Genomic DNA, 24,335 nt, shown 5'->3' with positions numbered 1-24,335 from the left:
TCAAGGATGATGCCTGGGCACGTCTAGTCCGGTGGTATTCATACCCGCATTGTCCATCCCTCCTGATTGGTTAGTCCTCGTCCAATCAGGATTGACCATAGGATTGACTTCGACGGCACAAAACTGCTGTGCTGCACCAATGGTTTTTGGGACTGCCTGGTGAAGGAAGCCATTGAATAAAACTAGAGGAAAAGAATTTTAACAAAGATTAAGGTCTCATTTTAAGCAAGAACTGGAATTTGATTGTAAACAGGAGGGACAAATTGTAGGAGTATAAATACCACTGGGCCAGACATACCCAGGCATCATCCCTGATGAAGATGGCAGAGTTTGTCATCGTAACGTCGGTTATAATTGATAACAGTACCTGGCTGGAAGCCTGAGAAGAGTTTATTCGTTACAGTAAATATCTTTCAAACAGAGAAGAAATTGCAGCCCAAGCCCATTGCTCCTAACTATCTCATTCACCAAAATATGTAATTGATTCTTGCAGACCAATGTAGAACTGTACACTCTAGATCATATATGTCAAACTCAAGGCCCGCGGGCCAAATCCGGCCCGCGGTGGAATTATCTTTGGCCCGCGAGATAATATCTAATTACTATTAAAGCTGGCCCCAGTAATCAAAGTGCCTATGGCGTATGATATGGCTAATGCTGAGCTTATTCAGGTACCAGGTTTTCAGGGTTTTTAGTGTTTATTCGGTAGTCTTGCTCGGCAGTCTTCTTCATAAGAAACGGAATTTGTAAAGTGAAACACTTTGTAGTTATAGCAGAGACTGAGACACATGAGAGCAGGCTGAAAAAACGGAGGCAACGAAAGCTGCGTACGCACGCGTCCGACTGATCCGGCCCGCATGAAGCTGCATTTTGCTCCGTGACCTAAAATGAGTTTGACACCCCTGCTCTAGGTTGTTGAAACTTTGTTTCTCGGGAGCAGCAGTGTATTCTGCCAACATCTAGACCAGGGGTAATGAACCTATTAGAGAGCGTGTGCCCAAATTGTTATTAATCTAAAAAAATTACTTGCATCATGGTAATTTCAAGATTAAATTTATCATTGATTAATGAATTGGTAACAATGATTTTGGATTTTTTAAGGAAAAAGGATGAGTCCTTTTGCTTATTTACGTTATCATTGTTTCACTATTACGTAGTATGAGAAAGATTGAAATAAATGAAGCATTTTAGAACACTTGTTCAAAATATATTAATTTTAATTATGTATTGTGGCGAGCATTTGGTCCATAGTGACAGATGAGGAAGCTCTTTAACTCAACAACAGTTTTATTGTGATAGACACAAACAGACAGGCACCATGAACCGGACGGAGAGTGAACCCCACCAGTCTCACACCAGTGGGGGAGGTGACCATCACACACTCCAGTTACAGTTAGGGTGACCCACAAATACACAAGCAAATAACTGCATAACCCAAGCTAAGATGTAACAGTAAACTAACTGGAACTTCCCACCATAATCCCATAAAAGCATTTTAACACAAGAACAATAAACAGTACTTGTCGTTAGAAATGCAGGGGCATCGACCACGCCCCCACCCAGAACGTTACAGTATTAAAGAATTGAAAAATAACAATTTCTGAATAGTTTTGTTATTGTACTTATAAATAACATAGTAAATGTGAAGGTGAAATTATAAGCTTTGGTGTATATTCATAAAAGACCAAGGAAATGGAAGTAAACACACTCTCAGTGAGGTAATCATTATGGGTGGGGTTTAAAGAATTGACAGACAGTATTGCATACCACAGGCCAGCAAAAGTTTTGTGTATGTCAGTTTGGATACATGTGCCATGGGTTCCAGCTGTATCGTATCCCTTCATGGTTGCAAAATGAAAATTGGATTTGGCTGTGAAATTTTTATTCATGAATGGTCAAAATATACAGCGCAGAAACAGGCCATTCGGCCCACTGTCCATGCTCTATCAAGCACTCACTCCATTGTATTCTCTCATTTGCATTGGACCTCCCCCCCAAGATTCTGCCACTAGGGCCAATTTAAACCAACCCATGTGCCTTTGGAATGTGGGAGGGAGACTGGCACATTTGGTAGGGCAGGGAGGTGAAGTGGGAAGGTCAGGGGAGCCTACATGGTCACATGGAGAATGTGCAAACTCCATACTAGAGGTCAGGATTGAATCCCGGGGCTGCCTGTGTCTGTCAACTCTTGTAGTCAAGGTCTTGGCAGGAATGGAGGGGTCCTGATTGAGAGTTGGGGTTCTTTAGAGGAAGAAGGAAATAAGATAAGGAATGTAGAAAACCACTGACAAAGTTTCTTATTTCATTTAAAAAACACACAGGGTTTTTTAGGTGGTTTGGAGACTTAAAGAGGAATAAGAACCGAAATCCAAGTCCTCAGCCAAGCGACACAGCAAAAAGTTCTTGTAAGAACTCAGGGTCCAGCTGCACCAGCTCACGGCCCATTGCTGATCCCACCGCATCCCAAAGGTTTGACAGTAAAGCTCGTTGGAGTAAAGAGTACGATGTGTGCATTTGCCATGCTGAGGATGACATCACTTATGTGCAAGACTTGGTGTCTTTCCTGGAACTGCATCCGCAAGGTCTGCGCTGCTTTCTGCAGCTCAGGGACTTGGCCCTAGGAGGTGCCATCTGTACTGAGCTCTGCCAGGCTGTCAGGGAAAGCCATTGCTGGGTCCTCATTATTACACCAAGCTTTCTCAAGGACCCCTGGTGTTGGTACCAGATGCAACAGGCATTGTCTGAATCTCCCATTGCCAATGGGCGGGTTATTCCAGTCCGGAAGCATCTGGAGCAGAAGGATTATCCGCAGGAGCTGCGCTTCATATTTGGTATTGACGTCAAACTGGACAAAGATAATGGATTCCAGAAGATCAAGCATGCTATATTATGTTGTGAGTACCACCTGTGTAAAACCCTGACTAGCTCCAGGTCTCCCCGCTTGAGAACTCGGGTATTGCGGACAATGTCACTAGAATGTTATGAAAGAGTGTGAGGTGCAGGTGAAGCTGAGAACCTTAGAGCAGCAAAAAGAACCAAATTGTTCAAAATTTGAAGGGTTAGAATAAAGTAGACCAAGTGCTTCCACAAGCAGGAAGGATTTGCTATATTGGAAAGACATGAGAATTGCATTTAAAAAGCCAGTTCCTGCATGCACTTTCTGTAGGCTTGGTTGGGATGGATTGTCATTACTTTCAAACAGGAATTGAAAAGGCTGAATGACAGGAATGTGTGGAGAGATGAGAGGTGGGTTGTTGGGCAATTCTATAGAAGAACTGCCTGAAGTGCAAACTGTGCTCTTCTGTACCGTCGAGCTTGCCTTCTAAGTGTATTATACGGGCGAGGTGAATATGTTTGTGGCTCCCTCTGGGGGAGATTATATAGATTTAGCTCTGGCACTCAATGTCCTTTTTTTTAGATTTCCCCCTGCATGAACCCAACCTTCCTTCCAGCAGCTCATCCACATGGGATTTCTGTTGTGTTGGTGGTGTCTGGGAATCTGAGCATTTAAGGCCTCACTGTTAAACTTTCTCCTGTCCTGGCCCAGTATCCAAACTTGTTTCTTTCCTGTTAAAGCCCAGCAGGCAGGAGTAGGGGACCTATTTGTAAGGCTTATCTTGTGCCAGGTTAGACCTGGTTTGCATCAGACAGGTATTGTCCCGGGGATAATCCCACTCTCTTGGCATGATGCCTCTACTCTACCATGGGAAGCAACGCTGTTGCATAGCGGCAAGCGCATTGCATTGCATTACAGCACCAGCAATCACCGAGCAGGGTTCAATTCCCGCCGCTGTCTGTAAAGAGTTTGTGCGCTCTCCCTGTGTCCTCGAGGGTTTTCTCTGGGTGCTCCGGTCTCCTACGTTTGGAAGATGTATGGGTTCGGGTTAGTGAGTTGTGAGCATGCTACGTTGGTGCCAACAGCATGGCGACACTTGTGCACTGCCCAGAATAATCCTTGCTGATTTTGATTTGGCGCAAATGATGCAATTCACTGTATGTTTTGATGCTAATCTTTAAAACAAATCTTTTTTCACTATCTTTGGTTTAGTGGAGAGCGGCTTTTTTTCCTATACTTGTATGGTGAACAGTTGCAACTTGTCAGCTGCATTGAGTAGCAACAGTCACATCTATCCCAGGACATAGAAACCACCAACAATACGCAGGTACTTCATGTGGATGCTGTCTGGTCTTGACTGTGTTTCATCTGGAGTCACACAGCATGGAAACAGGCCATTTGGCCCACCATGTCCATGGTCACCCATCCATCTGAATCCCATCTTCTCGCACTTGGCCCTCAGCCTTCAATATCCATGTGATTGGGAGCTCTTCTTAAATTCTTCCATCACTTTCAGGCAGTGTGTTCCAGGTACTCACTTCCCTCTGGCTGAAAAAGATCCTTTTCAACTCACTTCTAAATCCCTTACTCCTTACAGTAAATCTATATCCTCTAGTTTTTATCCTGTCTGATATGAGGAAAGGTTGTCTGTCCTGCAGTCTGCCTGTCTATACCCCTTATTAATATTTTACACCTCAGTCACATGCCCACTTGACCCCTCAGCTCCAGGGAGAGCAGACCTGGCTATTACTGGAGTGTGATTGACAAATCCAATGATTGAAGACTTGATTAAAACAAAACTTAATTACAGAATGCACAGGGGAAAGAAACAAATAGTGACATTTAGGGAGGAGGTTGTGGTTTTGGTGATTGAGCAATCATGGGACATTGACCTGGCAAACAGCCGCTTGGAACAATGCACGTTTCTCCGAATATTACGGAGCTGAAGGAGGTTAGAGTGGCAGCTGAGGCCAGGTTTTCAAGGCTGAAGTATTGCAGCCCAGAAGGCCAATGTAAGCACAGAGACATACAGCATAGAAACCAGCTCTCCAGCCCAACTGGTTAATTCTGACCAAGGTGCCCATCTAATCTAGTCATATTGCCCGTGTTTGACCCACATCCCTCTGAACCTTTCCTTTCGATGTACCTGTGCAAGTGCCTTTTAATGTTGTTAATGTTCCTGCTTCAACCTCTTACTCTGGCAGCTTATTCCATTTATTGATCACCCTCTGGGTGAAAAAGTGGCCTCTCAAGTTCCTGTTCTATCTCTTCCCCCTCATACCCGAAACCTATGCCCTCTAATTCTTGATTCCCTAACCCTGGGAAAAAGACAGTGTGCATTCACACTGTCAGGCCCCTCATGCCACTGGTGATGCAAGTTAAAAATACCTGAGCAGAAATTTAAAGGTTAGCATTGGATTTGGAAGCAAACAGGCAGTTCTCTAGTCGCTTCATTATAGGAAGGATGTGGAAGCTTTAGAGAGGGTGCAGAGGAGATTTACCAGGATGCTGCCTGGATTAGAGAGCATGTCTTATGGGGATAGGTTGAGAGAGCTAGGGCTTTTCTCTAGTGAAGGAGAATGAGAGATAACTGGATGGAGGTGTATAGTTCATGGTAAGACGAATAGATAGAGTAGATAGCCAGAGACTTTTTCCCAGAGTGGAAAGGGATATAATGAGGGGGCATAATTTCAAGGTGTTTGGTGGAAAGTATAGGGGAGATGTCTGAGCTAATTTTTTTTTTGCTCAGAGTGGTGGGTGCATGGAACCGCCAGGGATGGTGGAAGAAGCAGATATGTTAGGGACAATTAAGAAATTCTTAAGTAGACACATGGATGATAGGAAAATGGAGGGCTTTTAGGAGGAAAGGGCTAGATTGATCTTGGAAGAGGTTAAAAGGTTTTCACAACATTGTGGGCCAAAGAGTCTGTACTCTTCTGTAAAATTACTGATTGAACCTTTTGCAGATTTTTTTCACATTTATCCAGTGAGCGAGTTAAATTGAAAGCTGCTTGGCAGCAGATCTTGAGGCGCTGGGAAGGAGAGAGAGAGGTGCAGCAACAAAGAGGCCCGACATCCAGAGTGAATACAGAGACAAACTGGACCTGTGAGAGACTTACTGAGTGTATGAAGGGCAATGTCTCTGTGGCTGTGCACAGAGGTGAGCGGCCAGTGAGAACACAAGCCTAGCTCCTACTGCTCCCATCGCTAATAATGTTCACGTGTATAATACACAGAACAAATGCAATGAAATTGAAATGTCTGTAGCACATGGTACTGGCATTGCTGTGCCTGTCCCTTGCTGCCAGTGTTCCTGTGGAATGCAGACTGGACATTGATATGTGTCTCTTTGTCTGCAGATCTTGAGGAGCTCTGCAGGAAGGATAGAGAGGAGCAGCGACGAAGGGAAATTGAGAGCTGTGTGGATACTGTCAGCAACACAACAGACTTGAACAGGACTTGCTGAACATGTGAAGGCAAATGCGCATGATTCCACCATCACTGAGTTGGGACACTGGAGACAGAGGATTTAGTCCTAATATTTAAAATCAAGAGCATACACGTGCCAGTTTCCGTCATGGTGTATATAACTGTTGGTGTGGATTTGTCCATTTCCTAGAGTTTGACCCTGGGATTCGGGGTCCCTTCATCGGCTAGCCCAGGTGTTGGTACTGAGGATTGAAGCCCAAAAGTTGATCAGACGATGAAGCCTGATGGCTGAGGCCTGGATACTGCAGACTGGAGGCCTGTCCTGGAGTTTGCTTTGTTGCCTTTTGTGTTCTGTGTGGTGCTGATGAGCATTGTGAGCGTGCTCTGTTGGCACCGGAATGTATGCCAACACTTGCAGGCTGCCCCCAGCACATCCTTGGGTGTGTTGGTTGTTAATGCAAATGACACATTTCACTGTATGTTTCAATGTACATGTGATAAATCTGAATCTAAATCTTTGTAAGTGTGTGTGTGTATGTGTACAGTATTTGCATCTGTCTCTGTGCATGTGGCTGTGTCTGATTCTGTTTTTACAGTCTAGGTTCAGTACTGTGCAAAAAGTCTTTAGGTAGATATAGCTAGGGTGCCTAACACTTTTTCACAGTACTGTATTTGTCAACATGCAGCGGAGAATGAGTTTGTAAATCTGGAAGGAGCAAAGGATATTGGGAATGGTGAAGGTGCAGCACTATGGGAGGAGTGTGAGGCAGGTGGCAGATGAGTGCCGGGGATGGGAGTGGGTGCACACACACAGATACACCCAGCCATGAGACACCAGGCAAGGTCATTTGATTCCAAACAATTGATTTATTGATCATTGCAGAATGTCTCCCTGGTGCTTCCTGCTCCCTCCCCTCTTCCCCCTTTTCCCAAACATGATTTCTCCTCTCCCTGCCCCCTTCCCACTTTCAGTTCACAATAGAGACCCATATCAGAATCAGGTTTTTCATCACTCACATGTCATGAATTTTTTTTGTGTAGCAGCAGTTCAGTGCAATACCTAAAATTTCTACAGTACTGTGCAAAAGTCTTCGACACCCTAGCTATATGTATGCGCCTAAGACCTTTGCACAGGACTGTATGTGGGTGCTTACTCTAATATTTTATCTCTTTTGACAGTACTTCTCCCAGGCTTACAGATATTAATTGAAAACGGACACAAGTTGATCTTCGCACTGGATTTCTTGTCTATGTTGAGGCAAGGTGAGGTACATGGTTGGACCTTCCAAGCTATGGTTTTTTTAATGGAGTTTTCCCTCACATTTCTAGAGTTGTGAAAGGGCAGTGACAAATGGGCTGTCACATTGTGATCAAAGAGAAATTTTATTTTTCTACAATGTTCTTATGATTGGAGTTATTGGTGCTTTAAAGGAAATGATTGGCAAATTCAACTGTCAGTCACACCCAGAAATGGTTAAGGTTGATTTTATCAAGCAAGTTGTCATAACAACTTCCTTCTGTTCATGGAGAAATAATAATTACTTTCATATTCTGTAATTTTGGCCTTGAGATCTGTTGTTAATTAAATGGATCAGATAAAACACAGCAGACTATGACTCCGCCTAATAGGTGTACTTTATTTATCATAATTAGTTCAAACTCAAAGATTCACTACAGAGTTCAAAAAGTTACTTAACTTAATAGTTCCACAGTTCTTGTACTTCCACAACTTCTTAGGTTATCTCTACAATTTCCAAAACATACAACCCATATGTAGATATTACCACATTCATCAAGAGCGGTTGAGTTTTTCTGAGTCCAAAACCTGGGCCTCTGCAACTGGATCCTTGACTTCCCCATTGGGAGAGCAGTCTGTGCGAATCAGAAGTAACATTTCCTCCTAAATGCCAATCAACACTGTCGTATCTCAAGGATATGTGCTTAGCCTGCTGCTTTACTCTCTCTACACCCACGACCGTGGCTAGGCACAGCTCAAACACCATCTATAAACTCGCTGATAACTTTTGTTGGCAGAATTTCAGAAGATGATGAGGAGGCATACAGGAATGAAATATATCAGCTGGATGAGAGGTGTTGCAATAACAACCTTGTTCTCAATGACAGCAAGACCAAGGAACTGGTTGTGGACTTCAGGGAAGGGAAGTTGAGGAAACACACACGAATCCTATTGAATTGAGTGGTCTAACATATTTATACAATTATGAAGAGGGCATGTCAGTGGCTATATTTCATTAGGAGTTTGAGGAGATTTGGTATGTCACCAAAGACTAGTATTTCTACAGATGTACTGCAGAAAGCATTCTAACTGGTTGCATCTCGGCAGGTATAGAGGGGCCACTGCACAGGATTGGAAAAAGCTGCAGAAGGTTGTAAACTTCAGCCTCCTCCATCATGGGCACTGGCCTCTCGAGCATCTTCAAAGGGCGATGCCTCAAAAAGGCAGCATCCATCATTAAGGACCCCCATCACCCAGGATATGTTCTCTTCTCATTAGTATCATCTGAGAGGAGGTACAGGAAGAGACACACTCAACATTTTAGGAACAGCTTCTTTCCCTTCAGATTTCCGAATGGATAATGAAACCATTAACACTTATTATTTTATGTATTGTACTGGTGATGCAGAACAACAAATTTCATGACATGTGATTCTGATTCTGACTTGGGGTTGTCTTCAGTGGTTGGTCTGCAGAGTCGCTGCTGCTGTTCATCCCATAAGTGCAAATATTTATGCATTTCTTTGCATACCTATCATAAGGGCAACACAGTGGTGTAGCAGTTAGCACAATGCTGTATGGTGCTATCTGTAAGATCTAGGCTCAATTCCCACTGTCTGTAAGGAGTTTGTATGTTCTCGCTGTTTCCAAATGGGTTTCCTCCCACATTCCAAAGATTTATGGCTATGTTGGCGGCAGAAGCATGGTGACATGCTCAGACTAACAGTTGTTGACGCAAATAATGCATTTCACTGTATGTTTCTTTGTACATGTGATAAATAAAGCTAATTTTTATCTTTATTGGCCTTTCATATATTGCTTAGTTCTTTATAGCCAATATGTAGCTGTAGACTAGGTATAAGTACATGTTTCTGTAACCTTTTGTTGCTGCTACTGTTCAACCATTATTTCCTTAATTATCAGCGTGCCTAGTCTTTTGTGGTTCATCAGACTCCCTCTCACAAGCTATCAGTTCCCAAGCTAGCCTCATCTACTTGTTCTCTTCTCCAGGTTAGTGGGATAGTTCAGGGCTGTGAAGCTGATTGAGCAAAGTTTTTGTGTTGACCCAGGCTGGGTGTAGATCACCTGGCCTTCCCTTTGCAGCTTTGCTCTTCCCTCTTCAGCTACCAGTGTTGTCCCAGTGCCTGTTGGGATACTTGACATCTCTCTGACTGATGGTCCTGGGAATAATTGAATAGAATATCAGTTTACTGCTAGGCCAGCTCCAGATAGAATTCAGTGGTTGACACAATAATCTAAGAGTCATTCTGAATCCAAATTGTCCCAATTCAGCTTTTACATTTCTTTAATTGTATTGTGGTTGGAGATGTGGTACAGTGAAATATGCCATTAATTGCAGGTCTGTTTGCTCACTGCTGTTGATTTAAGGCTTGTAATAAAAATATTTTGAAATTCATTCCTTATTTCCTGATTCAGCAGCAAGAGGTATCCAGAAACAAAGGAGGCGTTGTACAGCAAACATACTATTTGCTTCCTTTAATAGCCTGTTTCACTTGTATGTTCACTTTAATTGATGTGAAGCATTTGATGTCATTAGATAATTTGACATTGCATCCACCCCACCCAGGATTATGACCGTATTTAAGTGTTTCTCAATGGACTCGATACTGAATTTTCCAACTTTCAGTAACTCTCTCCTTCCTGTCTGCACTGGAACTGGCCATTTCTGACTGGCGTCATTTTGGCTCGGGTTTTCTCTCTCAGGTAGCTTCACCTACCAGGCATGCCCCACAGCATTACCCTTGCCAACACAACACAAAGAAGCACAGCTGCCTTCTAATTGGCACATGAAATCACCCCATTAGTTATATTCCCTCTGTTCCACACAACCCTCCTCCACCTTTTCAGCTACTGAGTGTTTCCAGCAGTGTCTGCTCATTTCAGATTTCCAGAATCTGCAGGGTTTTAAAAAATTTCCTTTTGTTTTCTCCATTTAAATTACAATTTGATTTCCTTTTCCTCTAAAGTGGATAACCCTCATTATGCACTATGTGACAAGTTCTTGCCCCCTCATTTAATCTATCTCTTTCCCTTGTCAGGCTGTTTGTGTCCTCCTCACATTGTCATAACCCACTTTTATGTCATCACAAATGTGACAGTATACTCTGTAAACTGTAAGTAGTTGAGGTCTCAGCACTGATCATTGTAGTCCTGGTTACTGGCAATTCAAAAATTAATTTCTTCCTGGAGATACGAAAGACTGCAGATGCAGGACTATGGAGCAGCAATCTGCTGGAGGAACTCAGTGGGTCAAGAGGCATCTGTTGGGGGGGGGGCGTGGGAAGGGGTTGTCGACATTTTGGGTGGAAAAACAATTTCTTCCTACTCTGATACATCTTCAAAGAGCTTGAACAAATTTGTCTAACAATTTAATAAAATCATTTTGAAGCTGCTTATCCAACTTTAGATTTGTTAAATGTCCTATTATTACTTTAATAATGGATTTCCATATTTTCCCAGGCCAAATGGCCTCTGCTTTCAAAGTTCAAAACAAATCTATTATCGAAGTACATATATGTCACCATATACAACCCTGGGATTTATTTTCTTGTGGACATGCAGAGTAAATCCAAGAAACACAATAGAATCAATGAAAGACCTCACCCAGCAGGATGGACAATCAACTAGCATGCAAAAGACAACAAACAAAATAAATTAGCAATAAATATCAAGAACATGAGATGAAGTGTCCATGGGTTGTGGGATGGAGCGAGTGAAGTTATCCCCTCTGGTTCAAGAGTCTGATGGTTGAGGGGCAATAACTGTTCCTGAACCCAGTGGTGTGCATCCTGAGGCTCCTGTACCCTCTTCCTGATGTCAGCAGTGAGAAGAGAGCGTGTCCTGGATGGTGGGGGTCCTTGATTATCAAACCCAGGAACACTGCCTCACTTTTTATTATTTATGTTTTTGCATGAGTATTTTTAACTTAACTTTTAATATAAATATATTACTTACTGTTCATTTTTTCCCTATATGTCAGGGAAATTGAAGGGAAATGTGACAAGTGTAGAGCCGTGGTACGAGTGGGGCAGAGGGTGTTCCCTGGATCCTTCGTATCCCACTCGCATGTAAATGACCGTTGTTATGATAAAAGCAGAAGAGTGTTGGGAAAATGGTAAGCCGTACTATCAGGTCTATAATAAAGGCGGTTGGTGGCGAACAGTACTCTGGATGGTGGAAGGTGGATTAATGAGTTTGATGCTTTTACCCTGCCTCATTCCCTGTGTACAAGCACTAATAAGACGAAGTGTGTCACAACTTCAGGCAATAGCAATACCTCAGCACGGCACTGGCATTGGAGCTGTTGGCAAAACAGCAGAGTCAGATGCGAACAGCAATATACCAGAACAGGCTGGCTGTGGATTACCTATTGGCCTCTGAAGGCGGGGTATGTGGGAAGTTCAATCTTACAAACTGTTGCCTTAAGATAGACGACAGTGGAAAGGCCGTGTTAAAAATATCCGACAAAATTCGGAAACTGGCCCACGTGCCAGTACAAACCTGGAGATCCCTGGGGAACATGAGTTGGCTAGACGGGCTACTGGGAGGTAGTTGGTGGCGCACCACTCTCCTAGTAGCAGGCGGGGGTCTAATGATTCTCTTACTTTTGCCGTGTGTGATTCCTTGTATACGAACACTGATCAGGCGCAGTATATTCCAGCTCCAGGCAGTAGCGATACCCCAACATGGGACAAACGAGCTAAAACTTATGCTATTAAAGAAGAAAGTTGACTTCCACGGGGGGCGGAGGAAGGACGGTGGGCCCCCTGGAAAGAGGAGAAATGCTAGCTGCTACGCACATCTTAAAAAGAAAAAGGGTGGAATTGTGAGATTCAAAATTAAGATGTGCGTTTCTGAAAGAGGTCTGGGTTAAAGTCAGAGGACAAATGTGATTTAATTATGTCTGGGTTAAAGTCAGAGGACAAATGTGATTTAATTATGTCCGGGGACAAATGTGATTTAATTATGTCTGGGTTAAAGTCTGTAAACAAATGTGATTTAATTATGAATGCAGAAGCCCTGACAAGATTAACTGTTTGTGGAATCATTGAAGTCCTGAGATATGGACTATTGTTTTACAGAAATGTGTAAAAAAACAACTCCAAATATGGAATGGGAAAACACTGTGTACCTCCCGAGTCAGGGAGGGGGGTGGTAAGGAAGAAGGATAAAACCTGCTGCCCTGTAAGGTTCAGGGTTCCCTTCTCTGAGGGGGCCCAGCTCTGCAGAACTGTTAATAAACTTTGTTTCCTTGAATTTGTCTTAAAGCCATTATTCGGGAGCGTGGCTCGTTTCTGACACTCAGCATTACATCCTTGCTTTTATATTCTAGTCCTCTCGAAATGAATGGAAACATTGCATTTGCCTTCGGGGATTTCTGCACGAGGACTCCCAAGTCTCTTTTCACCTTCTATTTCTGAATTTGCTTCCTGAAAAGAAAATAGACTATGCCTTTAATCCTTTTACCAAATTGTATGACCATACACTTCCTACACTGTATTCCATCTGCCATTTCTTTACCCATTATTCTAATCTGTCTAATTCCTTCTGCTGACTCCTGCTTCCTCTACCTATCTTTGTACCATCTACAAACTTGGCTACAAAGTCATTAATTCTATTGTCGTTGGAGTTGGACATCTTGTGCAACACACACAAGATGCTGGAGGAATGCAGGTACTGGTGAAGGATCTCGGCCTGAAATGTTAACTGTTTATTTCCCTCCATAGATGCTGCCTGATTTGCTGAGTTCCTCCAGCATTTTGTGTTTGTTACTCCAGACAGTAAGGATAACATTTGGTTGTAAAAGTGGCCTCCCTGTACCTCCCTCTGCAGCTGGATCCTTGACTTCCTCACTGGGAGATCAGAATCAGAGCGGATCAGAAATAACACCTCCTTCTCACTGACAGTCAACACTGACACACCCCAAAGATGTAGGCTTAGTTCACTGCTCTACTCTCTCTATACCCGTGACTGTGTGGCTAGGCATAGTTCAAATACCATCTATAAATTTGCTGATGACACAACTATTGTTGGCAGAGTTTCAGATGGTGAAAAGGAGGCATACAGGAGCGAGATAGATCAGCTGGCTGAGTGGTGTCGCAGCAACAACCTTGCATTCAACATCAGTAAAACCAAGGAATTGATGTGGACTTCAGAAAGAGGAAACACACCAGTCCTCATTGAGGGATCAGAAGTGGATCTGAAAATCTATCCTGGGCCCAACATATTGATGCAAGTACAAAGAAGGCTATATTCCGTTAGGAGTTTGAGAAGACTCATCAAAGACTCTCGTAAATTTCTACAGAGTTACATTGGGGAGCATTCTAACTGGTTGCATTACCATCTGGTTATGGAGGGGCCACTGCACAGGATCGGAAAAAGCTGCAGTAAGTTGCAAATCTCAGCCAGTTCCAACACGGGCACCAGCCACCCTGTCATCAAGGACTCCTTTGAAAGGTGATGACTCAAAAAGATGGCATCCATCGTTTAAGACCCCCATTACCCAGGATGTGGCCTCTTCTCATTCCTACCATCAAGGAGGAGGTACAGGAGCCTTAAGGGACTCACTTAACATTTCAGGAACAGCTTCTTTCTATCCACCATCAGATTTCTAATTGGACAATAAACGCTACTTAAGTATTTTTCCTCTTTTTTAGACTACTTATTTAATTTAATTTTCTTTTTTATATATACTTATTGTAATTTATAGTTTATTATTACTGATTGCAATATACTGCTGTTGCAAAACCAACAAATTTCAGGACATACACCAGTGATATTAAACTTGATTCTGATTCTGGCCAGCAGGAGGAACGCTTACTGGGAGGTCGCCAGTGGGTACCTGCGTCAGAACTTGTGGAGGGAACAATCCTTATTTGTAATAATCACCCGTCCGATTCGTTGAGCTGAGCAATGCTCTAGTTCATTGGTTTAGGTCTCTAACCCTGATACTCATTGGGTGAGCGGAAAAGGCGGCGATTTGTTGTAAGATGGCGGAGTGTGTAAAGCGCAGTTCGGAGCCGGAGCAGAAACGGCGTAGGACTGAGACCGGGGACGGGGACGGGGCCGGAGCGGAGGGCGATGCGCCGTACAGATCGGAACAGTTCAAACTGCACAGCTTCCGCCTGGAGAAAATCCTGAGGGAGAACGCGCGGGACAAGACAATGTTCATTCATGGCAAGGTGGGGGCGGGGCCTAAGTGAACGCTGGGGGCGGGGCTTGTGGTGCGGAGGCGGAGATGTGGGTCGCGGCTGCAGGGAGGGGCAAGGGCAGATGCGGGGTGAGAGGTCTGGACCACAGCAGGTGCGGAACCTGTGCTGATGGAGGGTGGTATGGGTTGGTCAGAGTCGTGGGGGGGGGGGGAGTTAAACAATGAACGGCATCAAGGCTCTTGTCGGCAAATCGGTCAGTGTGGACGAGGTGTCTGCATGCTGTGTGACTCTGACTATAATTCTATAACTGATCCAGTTTTGACCTCGATGCCCCTTTCCTACTTTCTTCCCATTTTCCGGCATTCCTTTGGAGTTTAAATGTTTGCCAGTCTCTGCCTTGAATGTTTTCAGTGTCTATACTAAATAATTCCAAGTTCCACAGTTAAACGTGTGATCGTTCGAACTGCAAACATGCTCCTTCAGTATGGCACCGGATTGTATCCATTCAGCATCCACTCAGTTCAATCCGTCTCAAAACTTAATGCTTTGATGAAATCCTCTCTCATTCTACTAACTCCAATGCTGATCTGGTTCACTCTTTAAGTGTGAAGCATTTCGTTTCAGTGTAGGGTAATGGAATTGGTGGAAACATACATAATGCACAACCACCATTATTGAGTTGGGGTTCACTTTAAGAGGCTGGTCTGATGATGACAGAATTATGTAAAGGACTATTACCGTGCTTCATGTTCAGTGTTTGAAGTGCAGTAAATGAGTTGCTAAGTTTTTCTTAAACATAAAACAGCTGACATAATTTTATTTGCAAACACCTATGTTAATGACCCTGATGCTCTAGGCTGATTGCAGAGTTATTGAACACGTCAACCAACTGCCAGAGTTTTGGGAGCAAAATGCCGTAACTTGGTTCGTATGAATGGAGGCTCAATTTGCTCTGTGAGAAATTACTGCCAACAAGACAATATTTCTATGTGGTAGAACTGTAACTCCACGGCTGCGAGAGTGGCAAGTCTAGATGGGCACCCGCCTGAACACGATAAACATGATTGCTGAAAACTCACCTTTTACAGACTTCTGGACTGTCAGAGTCTGAGCGTGCCAAACAGTTGTTCTCCTTGCTCAGCCTTAGCGATGATAAGTCTTTAGAGCTAATAGACCACATGCTGTCTCTCCTGGGAAATCACCATCTTTGTTTCATTTTTAAAGAACTTTTCATGCAGAAGATGCCTGATCCTGTCTGCATAGCCCTTGCTAATGCACCCATAGGGAGCCTGCTAAAATAGCTGATAGTCTACACTCAGCTCAGCAGTGTTGCATCATTCCTCCTCGTTTCCCTGCTTCAATAAGCCTTGTCAGTAAGTCCTTCAGTATAAGCAGATTACTAATTAATGCTATGAAACAGATGACGCTGGGTTGCTGTTTTTACCACGCTCGCTTTGATACGAATGCTAGGTAGTGCTGACGGCCTTGCAGCTTCGACAATGCTAGCGCATCGGGACATCGAAGGTCTGTGAACACTGTGGGTTCCAGCTGGCAGGGTCGCCTACTGTTCATTACGGACACCTGTTCTGGGCGACGCTTCCTGTGCAACAGGGGCGTGAGTGTGCTGCCAGCATCACCTATTGATGAGAAGGCAAAAAAGCGAAGAAACCTCTCTGGAAGCTGCTAATGGCAGCAGGGTCCAGACTTTTGGACACAACAGGTGATGCTCTGCTTCAGTGGCAACATTACACATGGGACTTCATTCTGGCTGAAGTGGCTAGACTGCTGCTCAGTGCAGATTTCCTGTGTGCCCAAGGACTACAGTGTAGTTTATCTTGAGAACTGCAGACTTGTGGGTGTCAAGGACTTTGGGTCGTTACCCTGCTGCCCCAGTAAGTTCCCCACAACGACTGTCCAGCGCATGCACCACTGCATGTGAGTTTACTCAACTGCTGGGCGAATCCCCAGACTTCATGAAGCCCACATTTTCCATTACAGTCACAGAACATGAGATCAAATACCACATTTCCACATCTTGTCTGCCAGATGTTGACAACTGTGAAGGCTGAGTTTGCCAACATGGAAAGACTCAGGATTGTCCATCGGTCGAATAGCCGCTGGGCTTCACCCCTCCACGTGGTCCCTAAGTCTGCTAGTGGTTACTGCCTGTGTGTTGATTACTGACGCCTTAGTGAAGTCATCGCCCTGATTGGTACCCAGTTCCACACATCCAGGACTTTTCAGCATGCTTAGCCCAAAAGTTAATATTTTCCTGTCAATTTAGTTAGAGGCTACCATCAGGTGCCTGTGTGCTCGGTGGTCATTCCCAAAACAGCTGTGATAACCCCGTTTGGCCTCTTTGAGTTTCTGCGCATGCCATTTGGGCTGAAAAATGCAGCACAGGCTTTCCAATGGCCGATGGACTCTGTATTAAAAGACTGAGACTTTTTTTTTGTTTACGTGGATGACATGCATGTCACCAGTGTATCCAAATCAGAACACCTATCCATCTCCGCACACTTTCCAAGCGCTTAATCCAACACGGGTTGATTATTAAACCTGTTAAATGTTTGGGTTACCACTATTGGATTTCCCACCGCCCTGCATTACTAAAAAAAACTACAGGAATGTGGGTGCTGTATGCGAACAGGTGGTCAGAAGCATGTGGCAACTTCTCTGGCTCCCCGAAAGGAAGTACAGCACGTTTGAACATGAGCTTCTCAATCTCTTTCTGGTGATCCATTATTTTAATTTTCTTCTAGACGGTCTCCATTTTGCGGCATTCATTGACCACAAACCCCTCTTGCACGTGATGGCCAAAATATCAGACCCTTGGTCTGCATGTTAGGAATGTCACCTGGCATACATATCAGGGTTCACAATGGATATACAACATAGCAAGTGAAAAAATAATGCTTGCTGATTGCTTCTCATTGCCAGCCGTTGAGGCCATACACAGAGGGGTTGACTATGCCGGAATGGCAGTTGACCAAGCTACTGAACCAGAGGTCCAGGCTTACCGAACAGTAGTCACCGGCCTGCAGATGGCTAATATTAAGTTCGGGGAAGCTGAGGTTTCTCTCCTGTGCAATATCTCAACCTGTTGCCGTCGCCCCAGAGTGCAAACTGGAGGTATAATGTTTTTAACTCCATACATGTGTCTCAGATCCAGGCCGGAGGGCCTCTCAGAAACTGGTGCACTAAAGCTTGTGTGGCACGGCTGTAGAAAGAATGTGCATGATTGGAGTGCAGCCTGTGGGGAGTCATTTGCACATTTGTTGGACCGCACACCACCTCCACACAACTGTACACAATGTCCAGGTGACAGGAGAGAAAATATACAAGGATGTTGTTGGGATTTGAGAACCCGAGTTATAGGGAAAAGTTGAATAGGTTATGACTTTATTCACTGGAATGTAGGAGAATGAGGGCAGATTTGATCGTGGTATACAAATTATGAGGGGTATAGTTAGGGGAATTTTCAACAGGCTTTTTCTATTGGGGATGAATGAGACTCGAACAAGAAGTCATAGTGTGGCAGCAAAAAATTGATCCAAAATTAAAACCAAACATATGCCGCCAGATGGAGTTGTTATGCTTGTGTGACACACCCACAGCTCCAATGTTTACTCCAAAGAGTCGAATTCCTTATTCTGATCCTTTTTTTGCAATTAGCAAACATGAAATGAAACATTAATAATTGTTAACTCAGCGTTTAGCAAAGATATGATCACCGTGGTCCCAAGCTACAAACTACCACAAAATAAGCCAGAATATGTCATTTATTCCCTTTGCTTTTACCACACCCCTACTAACATGACTTGTTAACCATAATATGTATAATAAATGCAACACAGAATAGCTCTTTGTGCCGTGTCATCCGCTCTGGACTTCGAGGCGAATGGTCCCGGGTTGAGCTCAGGCTAGCAACTTGGCCTCGTAAAAATCAGACAAATGTTAAAGGTTGCTGCCTAGTGCATCACAAGGTGCGAAGAGGAACAACATCATCACAAAGGTTAAAGGGGAAATAATGAAGGGGAACCTTAGGGGGAGCTTCTTCACTCAGAAGGTGATCTGAGTGTGGAACAGGCTGCCAGTGGAACTGGTGGATGTGAGTTCAATTTCAACATTTAAGAGAAGTTTGGATACGTACGTGGGTAGGAGGGGCATGGAGGACTATTTTCCAGGTGCAGGTCAATGGGAATAGGCAGAAGAAGAGTTCAGCACAGACTAGATGGACCAAAGGGACTGTTTCCGTGCTGTAGTACTCTAACTCTATATCTACATTTACTGGTATTCTTCTGTCCAACCTTTTCGGGCTACAGTAGGTAAAAAGGAAAAATGTTATTTGATTCCTTCTGTCTGTTATGAGTATACCATTGCTCCACACCCAATACTTTCTCATAGTCTAGGAAATTGTTTTATTTGGGCAGTGAATTTCATTCCATAATGTTTGTATATCCACAATCCTCCCCTCGTAATATTACATGTCAAAGATCTTTCAGCTGAATGGTATTAATAAAGGGTTCTTTCCACAGATCCTGCATGACATACTAAGTGATTTTAGTATTTTCTGCTTTTAATTTCATCCTTTTCACTCTTGGTGTTGTTGCATCATACTGTTCCGTCCCTTCTTGCTCTCATGAAGTGATTTTTAAAAAAAATTCCTGAATGTATTTTGTTAAATCTGAAGTTCTAATGTTATTACTGCTTTGTTAGTTTCTCAGAGTCTTACTATCATACTTTCTTAACTTCGATGGCTTGGGACTATTGTACACTCTCAGTAACTTGATTTCCTCGCCAATTTCTTCAGCTGTGCTATAAAATACGGCGTATATTCCTGGTGTCCGGCCAGCAATCTGCCATACAAACCTGATTTAATTCCAATTTTCCTTCAGCATATGCACTAGTATGGACACACAAAATGCTGGAGGAACTCAGCAGGTCAGGCAGCATCTATGGAAAAGAGTAAACAGTCGATGTTTTGGGCTGAGACCCTTCTTTCTAGCAGCTGCTTGGTGAATAACGATTCACAATAAAGGCAGGTCAGCAAGTGGTAGTTTCTCTTCTTCACTTGCCCCTCTCCCTGTGGACTTCGTATTTCCAGCATTTGTAAATTTTTTCGTTTGTGGAGTTAAATTAAACCCACCAATCCCTCCTCCATCCATATCTGATGCTGCAGGCCTTGAAACTTACTGCCTCAACATTCTGCACATTTAAGCATTTGCCTCTTCATTTGCTCTGTGCTTGTTAACTTCAAGATAAATGGCCTCCATCACTGTTATGGAGATTTCAAAAACAAACAGAACATTCATATATTCCTGTCATTTGCAGCAAATTTTATCCAGATGGAGATAGCTAGAATGTGACATAATAGTCTCATGAGAAAAGCTGCTATTTCTTGGACAGTATTGCTACTTGTGGATTACAGGTGTTTGGCATCAGACTAACTTGTGTGTGGATGTTTATAGCCATAGGAATGAAATAATGTCAAAATATGGTTATACTGGAGCACTGTTAAGTAATTAGTGCTGATGCTATCCTGGTTCTCAGTTCCCCCTGACAAGGTATCTCTATTCTCCATATAGTCTGACTCCTTGCTGGGATAATGCTTGATGAACATTTAGGTGTCCTGTGCTTCATGACCCAAGTGGATACTACCAGTAAGTGTTCCAAAATGAAGCCTGTCTACAAATATGCATTTCCCAGCAGCAGTCTCTGGAGTGGCCAAATCAATTGTGATCAAGTTGACTGAAATCCTAGTTGATTGTTTCCTCTTCCTAAGCCCAGAGGAACTGAGGTTGGTAGTTGTGTCTGGTCCCAACATCTATCTCCACTGTTTCTTATCCTGCCAAATTTTCAAGCACTTTAAGCTATTACCTTGGCAGAGACCAGCACACCAACATTGACTGAGGCATCTGGAATATGAAGCACTTATGAGATTGTTACCCATAAAGTTATTAATGATGCAATATAATGCTGTAATATTCAGCAAGTCTGGAAAATATTGTAAATGAGTGATCCTGTACTCTCCTGGAATAATAATATTTTATTATTTTAATTGTATGTTTAATAAGCATTTTGAAATATTGGAAAATTTTTTGGTAAATGCATTTTTTTCTGTTTTATCAGTGTGATTTTTTAAAAAAAAAATTAGATCCACACAGATGTTCGGCATAATAAGCAGTTGCAATTCATTAAACAATTCCCATAACCAATGGCTTCCAGCAAGTCATAAAAGGTCATAAGAAGTTCTGTGAGTTTAAACACTGCTCTGGAAAAAGAGTTTACACCAGGATTTGGTTTAATAAAGAGCCAGGAAATTTAAAAAGAAAACATGTAGATTGTAGCTATGTATTTTTAAATCTTTTGTTCACTTGTTAACATAGTTAATCTGCTAAATATAGGCATGGCATCTTGAATTTTGGTCTGCTCATCTGTGCCACGTGGCAACTCAAGCCCTTTCCTGTGCCTCAGGCAAACACTGCTGTAATAAGTGTCATAAGCTAGAGGAACCCAAGATGTGTTTTGGAGCTTGTGCAACAGCTGATATCACTGTGGTCCCTGAGTACTTCTGCAGGTGGCCACTTCCCAGCTTCAGAGTGTAGATAGCAAGTTCACATCTACAGATCTGCTGGGCTGTCCGCACTACTCTCTCCAGAGACCTGCAATTGAGGGAGGTACAGTTCCCATACCAGGCAGTGATGCAGCCAGACAGGATGCTCTCAATTGTGCCCCTGTAGAAAGTGCTTAGGATTTGGGGACCTATACCAAACTTCTTCAACTGTCTGAGGTGAAAGAGGCGCCGTTGTGCCTTTTTCACCATACAGCCGGTATGTACAGACCACATGAGATTCTCGGTAATGTGGATGCCAAGGAACTTAAAGCTGATCACCCTCTCAACCCCAGATCCATTGATGTCAATAGGGGTTAGCCCGTCTCCATTCCTCCTGTAGTCCACAACCAGCTCTTGTTTTTGCGACATTGAGGGAGAGGTTGTTTTCTTGACACCACTGTCAGGGTGATGACTTCTTCTCTGCAGGTTGCCTCGTTATTATTTGACACAAGGCCAATCAGTGTAGTATCGTCAGAGCTTGAAGATATGTGCACAGAGTTTCAGGAACAGCTTATTCCTCTCCATCATCAGATTTCTGAATGGACAATTAACTCACGAACATTACCTCAGTTCTTTTTCCTCTCTTTTTGCACTACTTATTTAATTTTCTTTTTTCTATCTACTTATTGTAATTTATAGTTTTTATTATGTATTGCAATGTACACTGCCACAAAACAACAAATTTCATGACATATGTCAGTGATTTTAAACCTGATTCTGATTTTTATTTGATTCCACTTTGCACCTTCCTGCTTATCACATTGCAGCATCTGCAGCCTCTGTCTCTGGCTCCACATCATCTCCTCCCCCAACTGGCTCCATTGTCTCTCTCTCCTTAACTGTCTCTACCTGTCACTCACTGCTACATTCTCTGAACACCCCTCCCACACCTGGCCTCCACCTCCACATATGCTGCCTGATACACTGAGTTCCTTCAGCAGTTTAATTTTATTTCCCTCCAGATTGCAGCATCTATAGTCTCTTATGTATTCAGTTTTTAAGCTTCCATAGCTATTGTAGTATGACTAGAGGATTTGAGAGTTCTTGATATTGTGTTGTTTTAAAAAGGATGAAGGGGCAAGCCAGGTATTTACACCAATTAGTTCAACGTTGGTAGTGAGCAAATTATTGGAATTGATTTCAAGAGAGGGTGCAGAAAGCAAAGTATTGATCGATAGATGTTTTTGCAACTGCACGGCTGTTAAATGTAGATTTCCGTATAACTTAACACTTTATAGAGTCATGGAAAACTACAGCACAGAAACAGGCCCATTGCCCATCCAGTCTGCTGAACCATTCAAACTGCCTAGTCCCAATTACCTGCACCTGGACGATAGCCCTCCATACCCCTACCATCCATGTACCTATCCAAACTTCTCTTGAACATTGAAATTGGATTCGCATCCACCACATTACTTCATCCTGTAAATTTTCTCTTGTACTCTTTCAATCCTGTTTACATCTTTCCTGCATGTAGACAACCAAAACTGCACGCAATATTTCGATACTCCAAAATCAGGCCTCACCAACGTTCTGTACAACTTCAGCATTACATCTCAACTCCTGTACTCAGTACTTTGATCTATGATGACAAATGTGCCAAAAGCTTTCTTAATGACCCAATCTATTGGTGATACCACTTGCAATGGATTATGGATCTGTATTCCCAGAACCCTTTGTTCTACTGCACTGCTCAGTGCCATCAGTTCACTGTGTAAGACCTACCTAAGTGTTGGTTCTCCTGAAGTGCAACACCTCACACTTATCTGCATTAAATTCCATTCTCCGTTTTTTAGCCCATTTTTCCAGCTGGTCCAGATCCCACTGCAAGCTTTGACAGTCTTTGCTTGCTGTCCACGACACCCCCAGTCTTGGTGTCATCCACGGATTTGCTGATTAGGTTAACCAGATTATCATCCAGTAGAAAACAACAATGGATCCAGCACTAATCCCTGCAGCACTCCACTAGTCACAGGCCTCTAGTCAGAGAGGCAACCATCTACTACCTCTCTCTTGCTTCTCCAAAGCCAATGTCTAATCCAGTTTATCACCTCATCTTGAATGCCAAGTGACTGAACCTTCTTGACCAGCCTCCGGTGCGTGACCCCATCAAATGCCTTGCTAAAGTCCATGGAGACAACATCCACTGCCTTGCCTTCGTCCCCTTTCCTAGCAATTTCTTCGAAAAACTCTAAGACTTATTACACCTGACCTATCATGCACAAAGCCATGCTGACTATCTCTAATCAATCACTGTTTATCCAAATACTCATATATCTGGTCTCTTAGGATACCTTCCAGTGACTTTCCCACTACTGATGTCAGGCTCACCGGTCTATAATTTCCTGGTTTATTCTTAAAGCCTTTCTTAAGCAGCGGAATAACATTAGCTATTTTCCAATCCTCTGATACCTCAGCTGTTGCTAAGGATGATTTAAATATCTCTGCTTTGACCCCTGCAGTTTCTGAACTTGCCTCCTGTAGTGTCCAAAGGAACACCTTGTCAAGCCCTGGGGATTTGTATACCCTGATTTGCCTGAAGACAGCAAACTCTTCCTCCTCTGTAATCTGTGTAGTGTCCATGACTTTGCTGCTGCTTTGCCTCATTTTTATAGACCCTGTGTCCATCACCTGAGTAAATACAGATGCAAAAATCTACTTAAGGTCTCCCCCATCTCTTTTAGCTCCATGCATTGATTACCATTCTAATCTTCCAGTGGACTAATTTTGTCTCTTGCAATTCTTTTGCTCTTAAAAATAACTGTAGAATCTCTTAGAATTCTCCTTCTTCTTGTCTGCTAGAGCGGCCTCATGTCTTCTTTTAGCCCATCCGATTTCTTTCTTAAATGTTCTGTTGCATTTCTTATACCCCTCAAGCTCCTGACTTGTTCCTACCTGCCTATACCTGCTATACACCTTTTTTTCTTAACCAAAGCCTCAATATCTCTTGAAAACCATGGTTTGCTATACCTGGTATCTTAACCTTTTATTCTGACAGGCACATACAGGCTTTGTACTCTCAAAATTGAAGGCCTCCCACTTACC

At 43.2% G+C, this 24,335-nt stretch overlaps 2 protein-coding genes across 5 annotated transcripts in view; both read left to right on the top strand.

Moving 5' to 3' along the window:
• Nucleotides 1-24,335, top strand: part of tirap (toll-interleukin 1 receptor (TIR) domain containing adaptor protein) — a 49,040-nt gene that overhangs the window by 13,331 nt on the left and 11,374 nt on the right. Inside the window, exons 3-5 of one of the 4 annotated variants that reach the window (XR_012096367.1) lie at nt 2,322-2,894; nt 5,803-5,996; nt 6,196-6,295. Coding sequence is in view for 3 of the 4 variants with exons in the window: in XM_073029680.1 (XP_072885781.1) it covers nt 2,322-2,894; nt 6,196-6,302 (680 nt within the window). In the remaining variant the exon portion in view is untranslated. Of the gene's footprint in view, nt 1-2,321; nt 2,895-4,048; nt 4,164-5,802; nt 5,997-6,195; nt 9,919-24,335 lie in introns of those variants that run through there. The other 3 variants (XM_073029681.1, XM_073029680.1, XM_073029682.1) reach the window with 3 other exon arrangements.
• The window catches only part of dcps (decapping enzyme, scavenger), a 78,899-nt gene continuing 69,038 nt past the window's right edge, over nt 14,475-24,335 (top strand). The window contains exon 1 of the mRNA XM_073029679.1: nt 14,475-14,704. Within this exon, the coding sequence (XP_072885780.1) occupies nt 14,513-14,704 (192 nt within the window). The 5' untranslated portion in view covers nt 14,475-14,512. The remainder of the gene's footprint in view (nt 14,705-24,335) is intronic.

This window comes from Hemitrygon akajei, chromosome 26 (genome assembly GCF_048418815.1).
Source record: "Hemitrygon akajei chromosome 26, sHemAka1.3, whole genome shotgun sequence".
NCBI classification, from domain to species: domain Eukaryota; kingdom Metazoa; phylum Chordata; class Chondrichthyes; order Myliobatiformes; family Dasyatidae; genus Hemitrygon; species Hemitrygon akajei.
This window is presented reverse-complemented; position numbering and strand designations above follow the sequence as displayed.